Here is a 16,502-nt window from a genome sequence, read left to right as displayed (position 1 = left end):
TGCAGTTAACAGTTAACAAATACATTAAAACGTTTACCACGTATTCGAAGTTTCCAATATAATCTGTCGAAATGGCGACAATCTGCGCCATGAGGTTCTTTGAATTTTCCACATATATTTTATAAATGAGTGGTTTAAAACAACTACAGAATAATTCCAATTAATTATGTTCTTATGGAACAAGTTCAGTAAATCAGTTGTTAATATCAGATATCGTAAACGACCTCACAAACGCACGAACTCTTTAGGTATTCATTTGGTAATCATTAGGTATTCTTTTTTCTTCTTCTTTGAAATCAGGTGCATTCTTCTTTTTACCAACTAAGCATGGGTTGCGACACATGCTCCATTTCAATATCTATTTCTCTTAAAGTTTGTTGAAATTCTCTGAATTTGCTGCTACACTAGGAATTGAATGTTTTATTCTTATATTATTGCTTAATGAGTTGTAAGAGGGAGGGAAGACCTAAGATATAGCGATTGGATAAGTAAGGATATTCTCTTTTTCCTCGGAAGTACATCAATTGTGCTTGATTATGTTAACCAAATCTTGAAGATAGGTCTATCTCCTACAAGAAGGATTGGCCTGTCTTTTGTTGAAGATGGTGATTATTTTTTAATTTGCATTAATATACATGTTACTATTCGCGTTGATCCGTTGTTGCCTAGAGACACCGGATGGCAAGTGTCAGGATGGTCTGACGTGCGTGGAAAAGTTCTTGGACATTTATATAAAGCATTGCTTTATACTTATTTACATTCAAGGTTACAATATCGGCTTTCTAAGACATGATAATGAAATTTAACTCTAAATCTTCCATTGGGTTGTATTAATAAAATGTATTTTTAGCAATTATGGATAATCGATCTTACGAGATATTATTTTATTTTCTAGGAAATATTATCTTTATTTAAATAATGTATAAAAATAATTTAAATAATTTAATAATTAATAATTTTAATAATTTAATTTTTAATTTAAGTAATAATTTAATTTTAATTTAATAATTAATAATTTTAATAATTTAATTTTTAATTTAAGTAATAATTTAATTTTAATTTAATAATTAATAATTTTAATAATTTAATTTTTAATTTAAGTAATAATTTAATTTTAATTTAATAATTAATAATTTTAATAATTTAATTTTTAATTTAAGTAATAATTTAATTTTAATTTAATAATTAATAATTTTAATAATTTAATTTTTAATTTAAGTAATAATTTAATTTTTAATTTAATTAATAATTTAATTTTTAATTTAATTAATAATTTAATTTTTAATTTAATTAATAATTTAATTTTTAATTTAATTAATAATTTAAATTTTAATTTAATTAATAATTTAATTTTTATTTTAATTACTAATTTAATTTTTTCATAAAATAATTTAATAATTTTAAAATAATTTTTTTATTAATAATTTCTTTATTTCAATAATTTAACCAAGAGAAATATAAAAATTAAAATAATACCACTTTTTAAGCTATTAAGCTTTTCTTTTGAATCAAATTATGTAAAAAAAGATAAAGAACAAAACAAGTAGCTGAAAAGGAAGGAGAGAGAGAGAGATACAGAGAGAAAGAATGCTAATATTCTATCTTTTCTCTAAAGAGGGACGAGCTACAACATTTGCAGCACTGATAAGAGAAACAAAAACACCATTCTTTGACCTGCACTTCATTTTCCCATCACATTGAAAGATTTTGAGTGTAATCTTTTGGTGACGCTCACGAATTTAATGTTTTTAATCTTTGGAGCATTAAGATAGGATCAATTTGATCCCATCTAGTTTTTAATTTTTGTGTTAGAAATTTGTAAACTGAAATTATTTACTGCGAGTTCTACAATACATTCTTTAGTAACTCTATCTAGTAAGGAAACTAGCAATTTTCTACTTAAAAATGGTTACGGACGGTAGGAGGAATTGTCTTTGTGTTCTAGGTTATTAAAACTCATTAAATATTCTCAAAAGTGCAAAATATGCACCAAATTCATTTACAAAAAATGTACTTTCATGGTTAATTTGTGCATTCATTGCTAGAAAGATGAAAAAAAATAGAGGAATTAATAATATATTGTTTCTATTATTCTTAAAAAGCTCTTCACATTTATTACGTTTCAGCATTATTTTTATTATTCATAATATTCTAGATATAGCATTTTGCTTTTTGTAACAAATGCTTATTGCTATTATTTTATCATTATTTTATATTTTTGTAAATTTTCTGGTCTAAATACTAAAAGCAGCTTTTGGATCAAAATAATACCGCTTTATACATTACAAAATTTTTTTAACTTTGTACTCCGAGGGTTACTTAATTCTTTGGTATTTTGTGGAATGTTAAGAAATTTTCTTTCACAAATTTTGTTCGCAATAATATCTGACAATCGAATAACATATAAATAGTTTAACTTAGTTATATTAACGTCCCGTTTTAAAGCAATACTAGGGTTATTTTGGAACGGACCTCGTAACTTTGAACCACGATCAGATGACGAGGACAACACTGAATCTGGCACTCCCTTTCCAAATTTCCACACCAGCGGGAGGGTGTTTGACTCCGACGTATTTACCGTGCACCAGACCCGTTCACAAGATGGTTCTTCGGTGGAATCGGGTCTCGAACCTCAAAAACTCCAGTTCCGAAGCCCAGACCTTACCAACGGGGCACCGCTGCCTCAATAAATATAGAAATAATTAATATTTTTATAAAGTCGTGACTGTTATAGCATACGAAATGTTTTTATGATATGTTTATATATTGTGTAAAATATTGTTCAAAATTCAGGAAAGAATCTTCCATGATTTTTTTTTTGTGCATAATTTTTACAAATGGTGTATTTTATTTTTGTCTTCTTTCAGAGGCGTGTGGAGAAAACTGCTTAAAAGCAGTCTATCCTATCACTTGGGAAGATATTGGTTGTGGACGTGAGCTGTTTGCATTGGCTCTCAGCGGCTTCATTTATTTTGGCATTTTATTCCTCAAGGAAACGCCTTATTGGGCATACTTCTTCAGAGCTCTGAGGTATAGGCTGCGAAGACTGAAGAAGCAAGCTGCGCCGCTATTCATACGTCAAGAAAGTGTCATTGAAGATACCGAAGTGATCCAGGAAGAAGAAAGGATTCGAAATATGACAGCGACTCGGTACGGATCTGGCGAAGAAGCATTGCTGGTCTCAGACTTGTCAAAAGAATTTAACAACTTTTATGCAGTCAACAAATTATCGTTCGGTATTCGCCAGGAAGAATGTTTCGGCCTTCTAGGAGTGAACGGAGCTGGAAAGACAACCACTTTCAGGATGCTGACGGGAGATTGCGAACCAACGAGTGGAAATGCTTTCATCCAGAACAGCTCATTGCTAACAGATTTGAAAACGGTAATAAGATTATGGAAAGTTCCTTTTCATTAATAATTTAAATTATTATATATGATTTAAAAATATTTTAAATCCGTTAATAATAATCTTTTTTGCCGAATTTTAAAATGTTGACATGGTTCAGTGCATTGTAAAAACTCCAAAGAGACACCGAGATAAGAAATTAAATTTTAAATTTAATCGTATATATGTAAATTATTTACTCATTTTAATATATTAAACATGTGTTGCCAAGTGCAGTGTCACCATTCGCATTAAAGTGTCAAGTACATTTTGTACTTTGTTTCAAACAAAAACTACATTTTTTTGCTATTAAATATTTTATTATAATTCTACTAATCCGGCAATCTTCAATTTTGATACTTCCGCAGGCAGTACTAAGTATAAAAATATGAAAATAGGAGAGAATACAACTTGATAATCAAATGGTCATCAATTAATAAATAATTTTTGGGTTTCAACTTCGTATAAATGTTTTTAAAATCATTAGGAGAAAAGTAGAAAATATAGCTTTAAATACTTTTAGAATATCTTTATTATTTCTAATTAAAACGACTACATAACAAGTAAACACAATGTTTTTTGATCACCTCTTATGAATAAAGTCCTTAATTTTATTTTATAGTTCCAATCTTACTTGGGTTATTGTCCGCAATTTGATGCACTGATTGATCGTTTAACTGGTCGAGAGATGCTGATGCTTTTTGGTCAACTAAGAGGTTTAACTGGATATAGTTTGCTACAGATGGTAGATAAGTTGATCAAAATGACCGACTTGATCAAACATGCCGATAAACAGACGCAATTTTACAGGTAAAGTATCTGTAGCTGAAATACAAATCCTGTATTCAAATGAAATCTATTTTAATGTTCTCCTTCCCATTGTCAAGGATGCCAATAACGCCAAATAGATGAAGTTATAAATCAAGATAGCAAACAAGGGAAACAATACTGTAAAAACAATCATTGCTAAGGATTAATTGTCTTTTTAATTAAATTATAAACTTTATCTATTGGGATTGCTTAGCTACGAAGTCCGCTTTTTAAACCTTCGAATATGTCTTTATTTCTAAATCTTCTGTTGTCTGATATTAAATATTTCTGTAAACCGGTTTTGTTAGATTAGGAAGCGAAAATTATAATAGAGCATGGGATGCCTTCAATATCTAAATAAGACACTGGGTATTTTTTTGTCATAAAAGAATATTTTATATACTACTATAGATTTCCCTCCCGACATCACCAATTTCTTTTTAAAAAAATTCCACTCTTTTCCATTTCTCAGTAATCAATGACATACTAAAATTTCGAAAGAAAAAGCAAAACAATTCTAAAAATTCCATTGAAATAATGATTTTATATTTAAAAGAAGAGTTGTGAAATTAAGTCAAACAATTTCAAAAATTTATGGAGCAGGCGATTTTTATTAGAATAATAAATTAACAAAATTATATATTTTGAGAGAATTCTTTCTAAAAAGGTGTTAAATAGTCCTTAATATAATTCAAAATAATCTTTCTTAAAAGAAACAAGATTTGCATTTTATACAATTTTTAAATTAATGATTAATTGTCAATCATTTTAAATTTTCCTTTTCCCAAAGTTTGTGCCGTCTGGTGCACAACTCAACAATAGTAAAATAATTAACTAAAGTGGGTGTGCAACTCAACAAAAAACAAACAAATAAATAAATAAGTAACCAAAGAATTACTAGCAGAATTACTCCACTTGAATATTTACATTGCTGTAATGGCGACAAACTCAAGGAATTACATTAAAATAGATTTCCATTCTATATTCTGTTTTGAGCCCATTGAGTGATAGTGATAATATCAGGGAAGTTTTTCCACTATCATTTAATGGCGATAAAATTTCCCTAATATCTGATGTTTGTTTCAGTAATAATTTTCCAAGGTTATTACATCATAAACATGCATTAAAGACCTAGTTTCTAATAAGTCAGCCATCTAACTCTCCGAACCGCCACGAAGGCACACGGATTTAAACCATAAAAAACTGAATGACTGGACCGTCGCAACAGCAACATTGGCGGGAACTCTGGTTGAGTCCTAAGGGCTGTCACCGGCCACTGTACAACCCTCCCCGAAGGAAGTATGTCCCGTCATCAATGGGAGGAGTCAGGTCCCCCACCTATTAGTGTACCCTCCAGGGTGGAGAGATCCAACCACCATGCTGGAAGCATCTCATCCTCATTTCGAGGTGTCCCTCGGGGAGTCCTAGTTTCTAGTAAACTTACCATGCCCATTCACGTTGAATGGAAATATACTTATTGTTAACGAATGTGTTCTGTAAAAATAAGTATAATACCATTTGTAATGATTTGAATGATGGCGAAGTCTTATGGACAAAAATTTGCTTTTATAATACGGATGTTTAGTTATCTTATCTGTTTTTTTATTTCTTATTTTTAACTAGGTAAAGTCAAGAAATACTGATTATCTAAAACTGATGTTTCCTGGAATAAGAATATTTTCATAGCTTTTATTAATAAAAAAAACTATTTAACTATACCGAAACAATCATTAAGCTCTTTCTTAAATTTTATATACTTTCTGAGTAAATTTACAGAAAATATGTGTGATAATTTAAGTTTCTATACAGAAAAAAACTATTTATGAATTTTACTTTAATGTAAATAGATTTAGTTTAATCTTTTTTTTCTGTTTTGTGTTTATATTTTTAAAATTTATTTTTGATTTTTTTTTATGTATACGAGTTTTTTTTTATTCAATTTGTAAGAAGACAATTTTCATATTTTTAAAAATTACCATTGCACTATGTTTATAATGTCATAATATATTTCCTCAGCGGTGGTAATAAAAGAAAACTATCTGTTGCAATCGCTCTCATTGGATCGCCACCTTTGATCTTATTGGATGAACCAACAGCGGGAGTTGATCCTGTATCTCGCAGAAAGATTTGGAGCATACTCTCACAAGCACGGAATAACACAGGAGCTGCAGTTCTACTTACGACGCACAGGTATGAATATATTATTTCTTTCAATGAACAGTTTAAAGTACAAGATATATCTTTATTTCTTAGAAATAAATTTATCCTCTTTAGCAGTTGTAATGTAATCTATTTATATTATGTCACTGCTAACTGTCTGCAAGCCATTTGACGTTTAACTATTTATTGCTTTCTGTTGTGAGATCACGGCATTTCTTTTTCTGCGGCCTTATGGGCAATCTAACCTAAAATTATATCGGGATAGCACACATATTATGCATCATGCAGGAATGAATTTATATTATTTTAATAGCAAAAAATTCAGTTTTCTTCATAAAAATTTACCAAGACTCTGAGGAGTTTCAATGTCTTTCCGCCCAGTTTATTTCCTTTAAGACTTTAAATATTGTCAATATTTCAAACAATGTAAGTGAATACTTTTTCATTTCATTAAAAAGCAAAAATAAGATCTGACGATTAGAGATGATACTACAAAGGGGCATTTGTCTATTTGATGAAATTTCTTTACAATAAATAATAAGTTACAATATTATTTGATTTTAACCGTAAATGCATTGTTTAATTATCCTAATGAATTCTTTATATTAAATTTGCTATTTGAGAAATTAATTAAAAATCTTTTATTTCCCTTTCTGTGCATTTTTAAGTATTGCTCTGTTATTATTATTTTTGAATCAGCAATTTTTTACATATGGATGAGTTTGTTAATATGTATTGCAAAGGATACATATACTAACTGCAATATAATAAAAAAGCAAAAAATATGATAACATATTTTTATATATCAAATTATATTATGGGAAAAATCCGTAAAATTTAAAAATGGGTGGACTTTGAAATTTTTTTATCGCTGCAAGCTTTTGAAATTAAACTTTAACTGTAATTGCTTTAGAATAAAAAAATATTCCAAAATATTATTAAATGTTATTAAATATTATTAAATAATATTATTAATAATATATAATAATAAATAATATAATTAAATTAAATTATATTATAATATTATTAAATAATATTATTAATGTTATTAAATATTATTAAATATAGTTTAAACAGAAACTTATTCAATATGAAAATAAAATTGGAAAATGTTCATGTTTTGGTCAACAATAACGGAAGAAAAATCCAGTGTGAAAAATTTGTAGCAACAGTAAAAACGATTTAAGTTTCATTGTAACATTGAAAATATTGTTGTAAATTATACTTAAAAATATCTTCAAAAATTAATTAAAATTAGACAAAAATGTATGACAGTATTTGGTATCATTGAAAAGAAAATTTTTATATTGTAAAGATAGTGTAAAATATTCTTTGTTCTATAATATTTTCGGAAGCTATTTCAGAAAATTGTGTAAATCACAATTTATCTATGCCAAATTTAATATTTCTTCATTTAATAGTCTAATTTATAGATCTCCAGCACACATTCTATTTTGTTATTTGTATAGTGAGTAAATGTCAATTCAGCCAAATTAAAATGTCTTTTAAATCAAAATAGTTTGGTTTTAGTTAAGATATTTGCGCCTCGTTTTAAAGCAACAAAATTACTTTGGGACAGATTTCGTAATTTTAAACTGTACTTAGATCACGAGGATGGCGCCTGAGATGGCACACTTGTTTCTCCAAATTACATCCCCACATCAGCAAGAGGGAGCTATTAATGTGCATTAGTTCACTCGTATGGTAGTTCATCGGTCAGTGGGGTTTCGAACATGGAGCCCTTCAATTCTTTAAACTATATTTGTAAACACTTATTGAAAAATCCGGAGGAAAATGGCATTTTGAGATATGCCATGATATTAATATTTTTCTTGGGGTCGCATAAAATAAAGGTATCGTCTGAATAACTTTGAGGTAATGCTTTCACTGACGAAAAGACGAACTTTATTAATTTTTTTTGGTTGATCAATAAATCTGCATCAAACAGAAGTGTTACTTGATAGTTGATAATTATTTCAAAAGCTTTTGTCTCAAGCTCTATTCAAATATTGTAAGAAATAATTACAGTTTTATGGAGGAATAAAATAATTTACAATTAATTAAATAAAGTAATAATAAAATATAAAATATATACATATTGAATAAATCTTTTCACCTTCCTGATATTTTTTGGCGGGTGGAGAGAATCGCTATTCTCATATTGAATTATCTACAAGGAGAAAAACATTCTCAGGATTGTAGGGAATTATTTTCTTGCATGTTTGGCCACCAAATTTACGCCCACACTTTGCTTTGTACAAAGTTATAAATTTGCATATCTTAATTTTCGTCTTAAAAGGGAAAAGTTCGTCTTTTCGTCAGTGAAAGCATTACCTCATAATTTTCCTGTCAGCCTTCAATATCTAAAAATATTACAACGTTATATTTATGACATTGCATACCATTCAAAATACCGAACATCTTGGAGATATATACATTGCACTATAGGATTAAATTTATGGAGGGAGTTAAAATAATTTATATTGAATTAAAAGCAATTACTAGTATAAAGAAATTAGTATTTACAAAGCATTTCCGTTTACAGCATGGAGGAAAGCGAAGCGCTCTGCAACCGGCTAGCCATCATGGTAAATGGTCGCTTCCGTTGTCTCGGTTCCATTCAACAACTCAAGTCCAAATATGGCCAAGGATATACGTTGATCATTAAAGTGAAAAGAGAGGACCAAGAAAATATAGAAAAAATTGAGGCAATCAAATCCCATATTCAGACTAATCTTCAAGGAGCAAATCTGAAAGATGATCATCAGGTATGTTACACCAAGCTTGGATTAAATAATTTTTGCTGTAACCTTGCTAATAAGAATTGTTGAGATTTTTTTCAATCTTATATTGGAAAGATACTTTGAAAAGACCAAGTAGAGAATTTTAGTTCGTAATCTATTTTGGTGGACAAAAATCAATGTAAAGCCATTTTCCAAACTCAGTCTGTAAGAGTACAATAATCTTAACTTTTCATTATTAATAAGATTATCATTAAATTTTTTTTTGGAAATGAATATCTCCTTATTGTATACAAGGCTGTGTTGTCTTACGCTATTTATGATTATATTTCATTTGAAAATGAGTTAAACTTAATGTAAGTTAGTAAAATAGTTAGATAAATGGTTCATTTTAAAAGTTACGTTACGGCTATCAAATCACATAAACATATCTATTAGTACAGAAATTAGAACTAACATATGTTTTAATGTAACGATTTGACTGTGATGGCGGGCACTGTTTTCATTTCCATAACTTCATTCGAAGGATATTGCAATTAGCTCATATATCTGGAAATTTGAAGAGTCTTAATAATTCATAGATTTACAAATTTTAATTTACAAAAATTAACACGAAATTTCTACAACAAACACAAATTTTCCCTTTTATTTCTTATTTTCGACTTCAGCCTTTTGCATCTTCGTTTACTAACCTGCAATAATTAGGTCCGAATGAAAATGCGAAATGTTTGAAGCAAAAAGAACATTATTTTAAATTTAAGAACAATATACAGTACAGTAATTAATGTTATTAAACATATCTTTACCATACAATAAGATTTCAAATGGCTTACAAACTGCAGACTGAAGACATTTTTTTATTAATTTATTATATATTTTAAAATACATTTATTATTTTCTTTAATTAATCGCACAATATTTTTGCATGACACACCGTTTTCTATGACACACATGTACACATTCGATAACACATGGTATACCATTTTCCTAAAGTTTAGAGTAAACGATATTTTAAATTAAAGTTAATCAAAAATAATTATGACAAAAAAATCATATAATTCTGTAATATTCAGCTGAAAGATAGTCGTTGAAGACTTTCAATCTGCATATTGGATGCACTGAGAAATGATCAGTGAAATCCTTTGAATTTCTTTCAAAGATAAATGACGCTGCTATAAATTGCACTTAAAAATTAGTTTTGAAACCTCTATAAAAATAATGCTTTGAAGTTATTAACCAAAACTTTCTCGCATACTCTCTAATAAACTTATCATGCCAGAGAACGCCTTACGAGGCATTCATGTATAATAGTTACGAAATGTTAACTTTTGGCGTAAATTTAACATTTTTACTGAATCTATCGTGTCATCCTTGGCGAGTTATTTGGCGATTAATCCCTGGCAAGCAGTTAATAGTATCCGAGAATCGAATTTGGGGTTTAGATACATTTTTTTCAATCGATTGAAACAAAAATTTGACACAAAATTGCATTTGTAGTCACAAAATCCCATACCAAATTTGATATTTTTAAGTCATTGCGTTTCTGAATTATCGAGTTTACATGAAAGGATAGACTTATATACAGCTAGTCTGTTGTTGGTTTTGCCTCAAAATTTGACAGATGTCTACACTATAGATGTAAAGTTTGTGTATCGAATCTTATAGGCCTAGCTCTCTTTGTTTTGTAGTAATCGTGCTAGCTTATATTCGACAGCCGGACTTTTTTTTAAACGAAATTTACTCAAAATTTTGATATAAATACAGTATACCAAATTTCATTTGTATACTTCAAAGCGTTTTTGAGTTATCTTTGTCATAGATAGACAAACATTTTCTAAAAATTTGTTTTGTCAACTCGAGGAGGTCTAAAACATAGAGATTCGTCAAAATCTCGAATTCGAATTTTTTTGATGATTATTATTCTTTCTGTATACTATGTATACGAGAAAGTAAAAAGACGAAAATTTTGGTTATTTTAAAATTATTTAAATATATAACTAAATCTTGCACTTCGAAATTTTTACTCCGTCTACAAGTCTTGCAATATACCCCGCACCCATAACGACTGTTATTAAAATTTTATGGGTGCGAATATATGTATGCATTCTATCCGAATGGTTGGAAACATTACATATATTGACATTACATATAAGGAAAGAAAAAATACTTAAAATAATACACAATAACTCATATTTAGAAGTACATATTAATTTTTTGTCACACAAAATTTGCCTCGCTATGTATAATTAGACAATAATATTAATTATTAATATTTAAATATTAGACAATAATAATTAATTAGATTTCAATATAAATATTTTTTAATGTTTTACAAATTGTGTCTTACGTATCAATATGAACCTGCAATAATAATTTGCAACAATATAAAAAAATTTGAATACTTCAAAATATGAAATATCAAAATAAATTTTATTCTAAATGTTATTAATTTTGTTGTTCTGTATTTTCTGCCTTATTTTTTGTAAATTATACACCACTATTGTCCCAAAAAATAAATAAGTCGAAATCAAAAGTTCAGAGTTTTAGTATATCCCAAGTAATCCTAATATTTTATTTTCCAAACTGAAAACGATTGCATCCGAACACTAATAGATAGACTGCATCATAATAAAGCGTTTATAGGATTTGTTTCAAAATTTGACACAAATCTACAATTTCAATTTGGACCTATATGTTGCATTGCAATCATATAACTTAACGGCTTATTAATTACACAGTCAAACAAATTCGATTCGAAAATAAAACTTTTTGACGAGAATTTTCGTCCAAATCTGTACATATATAACTTTAACGTACGTGGTACAGGAATTGTTTTTATTAATTATTGTTGAATAGCTACTGTCAGATGTAAATAAACCACCGTATGAATGTTTCTACAACCGTAATTAATTCAATGCTTTGCTTAGTTAATTAACTGAACTTCAAAATTTATTAGAAATTCTGAAAGATGACTTGCCATGTCAACGAAGCCTCCATTCGGTCATGGGAAAAAGATGTAAAAGAAATCAAAATTATAGAAATAGATATTAAACAGAAGGTTTTTTTCTAGTATGAAAATAGGCTTAACTGTCCCAAGATAGTTAAAAGCTATAGTTTGTAATTGAAATTGATATTCTTATCAACCTAAATCATTAACTCACAAAACGACTTCTGCATTATCCTAAAATCCAAAAAAATTATCTTTTAAATGAAAGCAATTTCCTTTTTCATTATTTTTAGTGAATAATTGAGTTTAATCTGATAAATAATCTTTAACAATGTTTCTAAAGTTATGACGAAATTCAAATTCATCCATCAAAATATTCAAGATAAAAATAAGCTTCAGTCATTAAATCCGAAGTAAGATTTTTCACTTCCACTTTTATTTCGTAGTATATACACTTTTTAATTTGCATGTCCCAATATTATGTAGAATATTGATCCCATTAAATTCTTATTCTCAGTCTTATGATATAGCAAGGTGACATTTTAAATTCCTTCTAATGTCCCATTCCATTTTAATGTTTAACACCCTAAAAAGTTAATAATCTGAATGAATAAACTGCTCTCCAGTTAATAAAAATCTGTTGTTTTAATATACACACCATATATTAAATTTCAACCTTCCAGGTCTTTGAGTTTTTGATTTACTCTGCTCACCGACAGGCAAACAAACATGAATAATTACAAAAATAATTTTTTCGAATTAAGAGCAATTTGAAAAGTGGAAACACATAAAAATCTCGAAGTAGAATTGCATTATAATTAAGAAGATTTCTATAATATAAAAATGCTAATGATATAAATTATGCATACAAGAAGACAATGAAGCTTTAGTAGAAATATTAATCTAAATATTAAAAGTTATTTAATTATAAACGCTACCTTTCTAATCACTCTTAGAAAAAATAGCACTTTGTAAAGCATTTTTTAAAAAATATTAATTCTAATTAATAGGTTTTTTATGTCTAATTTTTAATGTGCATCTCTTTCTTTCATTTTATAGGGTATGCTTCAATATCATATCGTCAATCCATCCATTACATTGAGTTATCTTTTCAAGTTTATGTCGGAGATGAAGACTCAGTTTGAATTGGAAGACTACCTCATCAGTGACACTTCATTGGAGCAAATTTTCTTAACATTTGCGCGTGCGCAGAGAGTTACCGGTCAATAGACTTTCAGAACTCATTATGTAAATTATTTGAGAAAAATGAAAATGTATATAAATCGTAAAAATTGTTGAGAATTTGTTATAATATTAAATTGTTTAGAGAATGTGCCTTTGTTTTTTTAATATTAACGAAGCAATGTTTCAGTATCTTTTTTCACACGTTTTTGCTTCACTTCTTCCCTATAGAATTGAAAAATCGTGGATGTATCACTGACTAACATTTTAGAGGACAAATCATTGAACTTAATTTTGCACAAACGTTTTTAGGAGATTTAGAATGTGTACATCTAAATGATTTTTTACAAATATTAATTCAAATTTTAATTGATTAAATTTAACTAAGCTTTTTAGTGCTGGGTTAATGTTAATATTGGGAGCTATTGTTTCTCAGAATAACTCTCAATAATAACATTAAATTAATAATATAAAATAAGTTTATATAATCTTAAATTTAAAAAAAAATTCTTTTCAATAATTGCAATTTCATTGTCGTGCACTTTTCTCTCTGTTTTAATATATTAACCAATTTTAAAATAAAAAAACATAAAATTAAAGTATAATATATATAATTAATTATATTATAATTAAAGTAATATAATATAAATAAATTATATAATATATATATAAACAAATATACTACTATAAACAAAAAATATATATAATTCTATTATAATCAAAATATATAAAATTAATTTTAAAATAACAAATATTTAAAAAACATTTTGAAACAATAATCAAACAGCTAATTTTTTATTAATAGAAAAGGGGAAAAACTATATCAATATTTGTTTCAGAGACAAATTATTAATCTTTTACTATTAGATTTTAATGTTTTTCCAAAGCTCTGCTAATGCGTTCTGGCAACAGTTTTTCGTATATATTAAAAGTTCTTTAAAAATAATAAATATTGTAATAAATTGTGTATGAAATTAATCTCTAAACATTTATTAAAATGGGAGAAGCAAATTATACGGAAATAAATTTCTATCATTGAAAAGTTATTTTTTAAAAAATTTAATGTTATGTAAAAATTGTTTTAATGAGAAAATATTGAAAACCATTTTTTTAAATTTTTAATTAATAGAATTTTACTTTTTAAGCTTTAAAAAGTTGACATTAAGTAATCTTCCTCTTGTTCTGAAGACCACATGTATGACATTTCTTTGAGATTAAACAAAAATTATAGATTTGTGCATTTTTTCATTATTAAAAGTTTAATACTATTTTCAGTTAAAATACTTCTTATTTATCAGTCCCAAGATGACGCAAATAAAAATTATAAGTGATTTTAACTTAGTTATTTTTTATATAATTAAATAATTTTTTTATAAATTTATCTCATTTCAAAAACGTCTGCATCTATTCAAATATTTATTAAATTTCAAAAAATAAAAAAAAACTGAAGGAAAAATTACATAGAAATAAAGTTGGTATGATTGGAAAAGTAAATTTTCAAATTTTAAGAGGCTATAAATTTCCTGTGAGATAATTTGTTTTCCTGTGAGATAATTTTTTTTATGAAAACATGTAAAAATTTCGGTGAATTTCGAGTTTATTGAATATTTAACTAACTTTTACACTTTATAAAATTTATAGAACATCTTCTCTTTATTTTAAATAATCAAATATCACATAATTTTCTATTGACAAAGTTGCAAGGGATTTATATCATATTAATGATATACTCGGCTTTGCTCAAGATTAAAATTTTGTTATGTATAAGATTTTTAACACAAAAATTATTTCTATAAAATATTATGATATACAAAATCTTTTTTATTATCTAAAACACTTTTTAATTAAAATTAGAATGCTACTTAAACTAGGCAATTTTTTAAAAACCATTGTAACCCATTTTCCGCATGCGTTATGAATATTTGTTATATTAGTACTGCAATTTTATTCGCAAATACCGAATTATAAAAAGGGTTTTAAACAACTCTTTGAAGCTATTAATTAATTAGTTACTTTTTCAATAATAACAAACACAAAAATTAATGAAATCAAAATTGCTCTATAAATATATATAAATTGCTAATTGTCTGTTTTTAAGGTTTTTTTTTCTTTTAGAATTTTGCTCATGATTCTGGAAATTCTTGTTCTTCAACAATAATAAATATATTCTTTTACTTTATTTTCCTTGCCTTCATTTGAATTTTAATCGTGTTTTTAAGTTTTTTTTTAATCAGTTCTTTATAAGTAATTAAAACATTGTTATAAAATATGTATTAAAATAAAGTGAAATTTTAAAAAATAATGGCTATTTAGATCAAAATGTAAAAGAAAACATCTGATTAAATTCTAATTAATTGAATATTTAAATAATTTTTGAGTTTTAGATAAGTGGTAGCATTCGTTCTTTTGTCTTGTATGATAAATATATGTAAAAAATTTGGTTGAATTCGGTTATGTTATTTAGGAAGAGATGTGACACATATATACATACATAGCCACAATTACATTTATTATATTAAGTTTATGATTTTTTAATATATTTGAAATGCAACAACTTTATATCTGATTACTTAATTCAAATAGGTTTCTTATGAATAGATAATATCTTTTTAAGATGCATATTTTTTTTTTTTTTTTCGATACTACTAATTTCCAAGCGGATGTGCCGTCACTGATCCAAACGGAAATGACGCAGAGCAGATCGAATCGGATGTTGGAGAAGTTTTTCAGGTGTGAGTCGTTTTGTTTATTGCGCATCGAATCAAAGAGTCCTCACCTTCTTAGACCATAAAACGTTGGAAGATAACCTTTAGAATTTTTATAAAAAATATGCATAACTACTGATTAAATCATTTCAAGCATGAATTTATCATAGAATATTATAATCAGTTGTATTCTTTGCCATCATCTATATTTCCCCAATATATTTTTCAATTTTTTTCTTCTGTATTCGAGCATTCTAAATAAATGGATTTAGCATACCGTTTAGAAGGCGCAGTAGGAAATTTTTGTTTTTGAAACGGTAACTCTTGGCAACTAATTCGTTCGATATGCAGGGCACGGAACAGAGTAATTCTCAAGTAAGTGATAAACTGTAAATATTTTTGTCATTTTCTGTCGTTTTAATGGATGTAATTATTCAAATGGCTATATGAGTAAATTAATATAAGGATGGTTAGAGGTTATATATAACCTCTTTTTATGCAGAATAATTATGTATACTCGTGAATAATGTATATGCATAATATAAAAAAGTGTAATTGGTTTCTCAAATAAA

General features: G+C 27.0%; 2 protein-coding genes across 2 annotated transcripts in view; both read left to right on the top strand.

Moving 5' to 3' along the window:
- Positions 1-13,374, top strand: part of LOC129965715 (phospholipid-transporting ATPase ABCA1-like) — a 62,350-nt gene extending 48,976 nt beyond the window's left edge. Inside the window, exons 19-23 of the mRNA XM_056079834.1 lie at positions 2,868-3,382; positions 4,008-4,195; positions 6,212-6,385; positions 8,901-9,123; positions 13,103-13,374. Coding sequence (XP_055935809.1) covers positions 2,868-3,382; positions 4,008-4,195; positions 6,212-6,385; positions 8,901-9,123; positions 13,103-13,273 — 1,271 coding nt within the window. The 3' untranslated portion in view covers positions 13,274-13,374. The remainder of the gene's footprint in view (positions 1-2,867; positions 3,383-4,007; positions 4,196-6,211; positions 6,386-8,900; positions 9,124-13,102) is intronic.
- Positions 13,375-16,010: 2,636 nt separating this feature from the next.
- LOC129966076 (phospholipid-transporting ATPase ABCA1-like) overlaps positions 16,011-16,502 on the top strand; it is a 63,213-nt gene continuing 62,721 nt past the window's right edge. Inside the window, exon 1 of the mRNA XM_056080445.1 lies at positions 16,011-16,305. Coding sequence (XP_055936420.1) covers positions 16,276-16,305 — 30 coding nt within the window. The 5' untranslated portion in view covers positions 16,011-16,275. The remainder of the gene's footprint in view (positions 16,306-16,502) is intronic.

Source organism: Argiope bruennichi, chromosome 4, assembly GCF_947563725.1.
Source record: "Argiope bruennichi chromosome 4, qqArgBrue1.1, whole genome shotgun sequence".
Classification (NCBI taxonomy): domain Eukaryota; kingdom Metazoa; phylum Arthropoda; class Arachnida; order Araneae; family Araneidae; genus Argiope; species Argiope bruennichi.
Note: the sequence above shows the minus strand (reverse complement) of the source record. Positions and strands in the feature narration are given on the sequence as shown.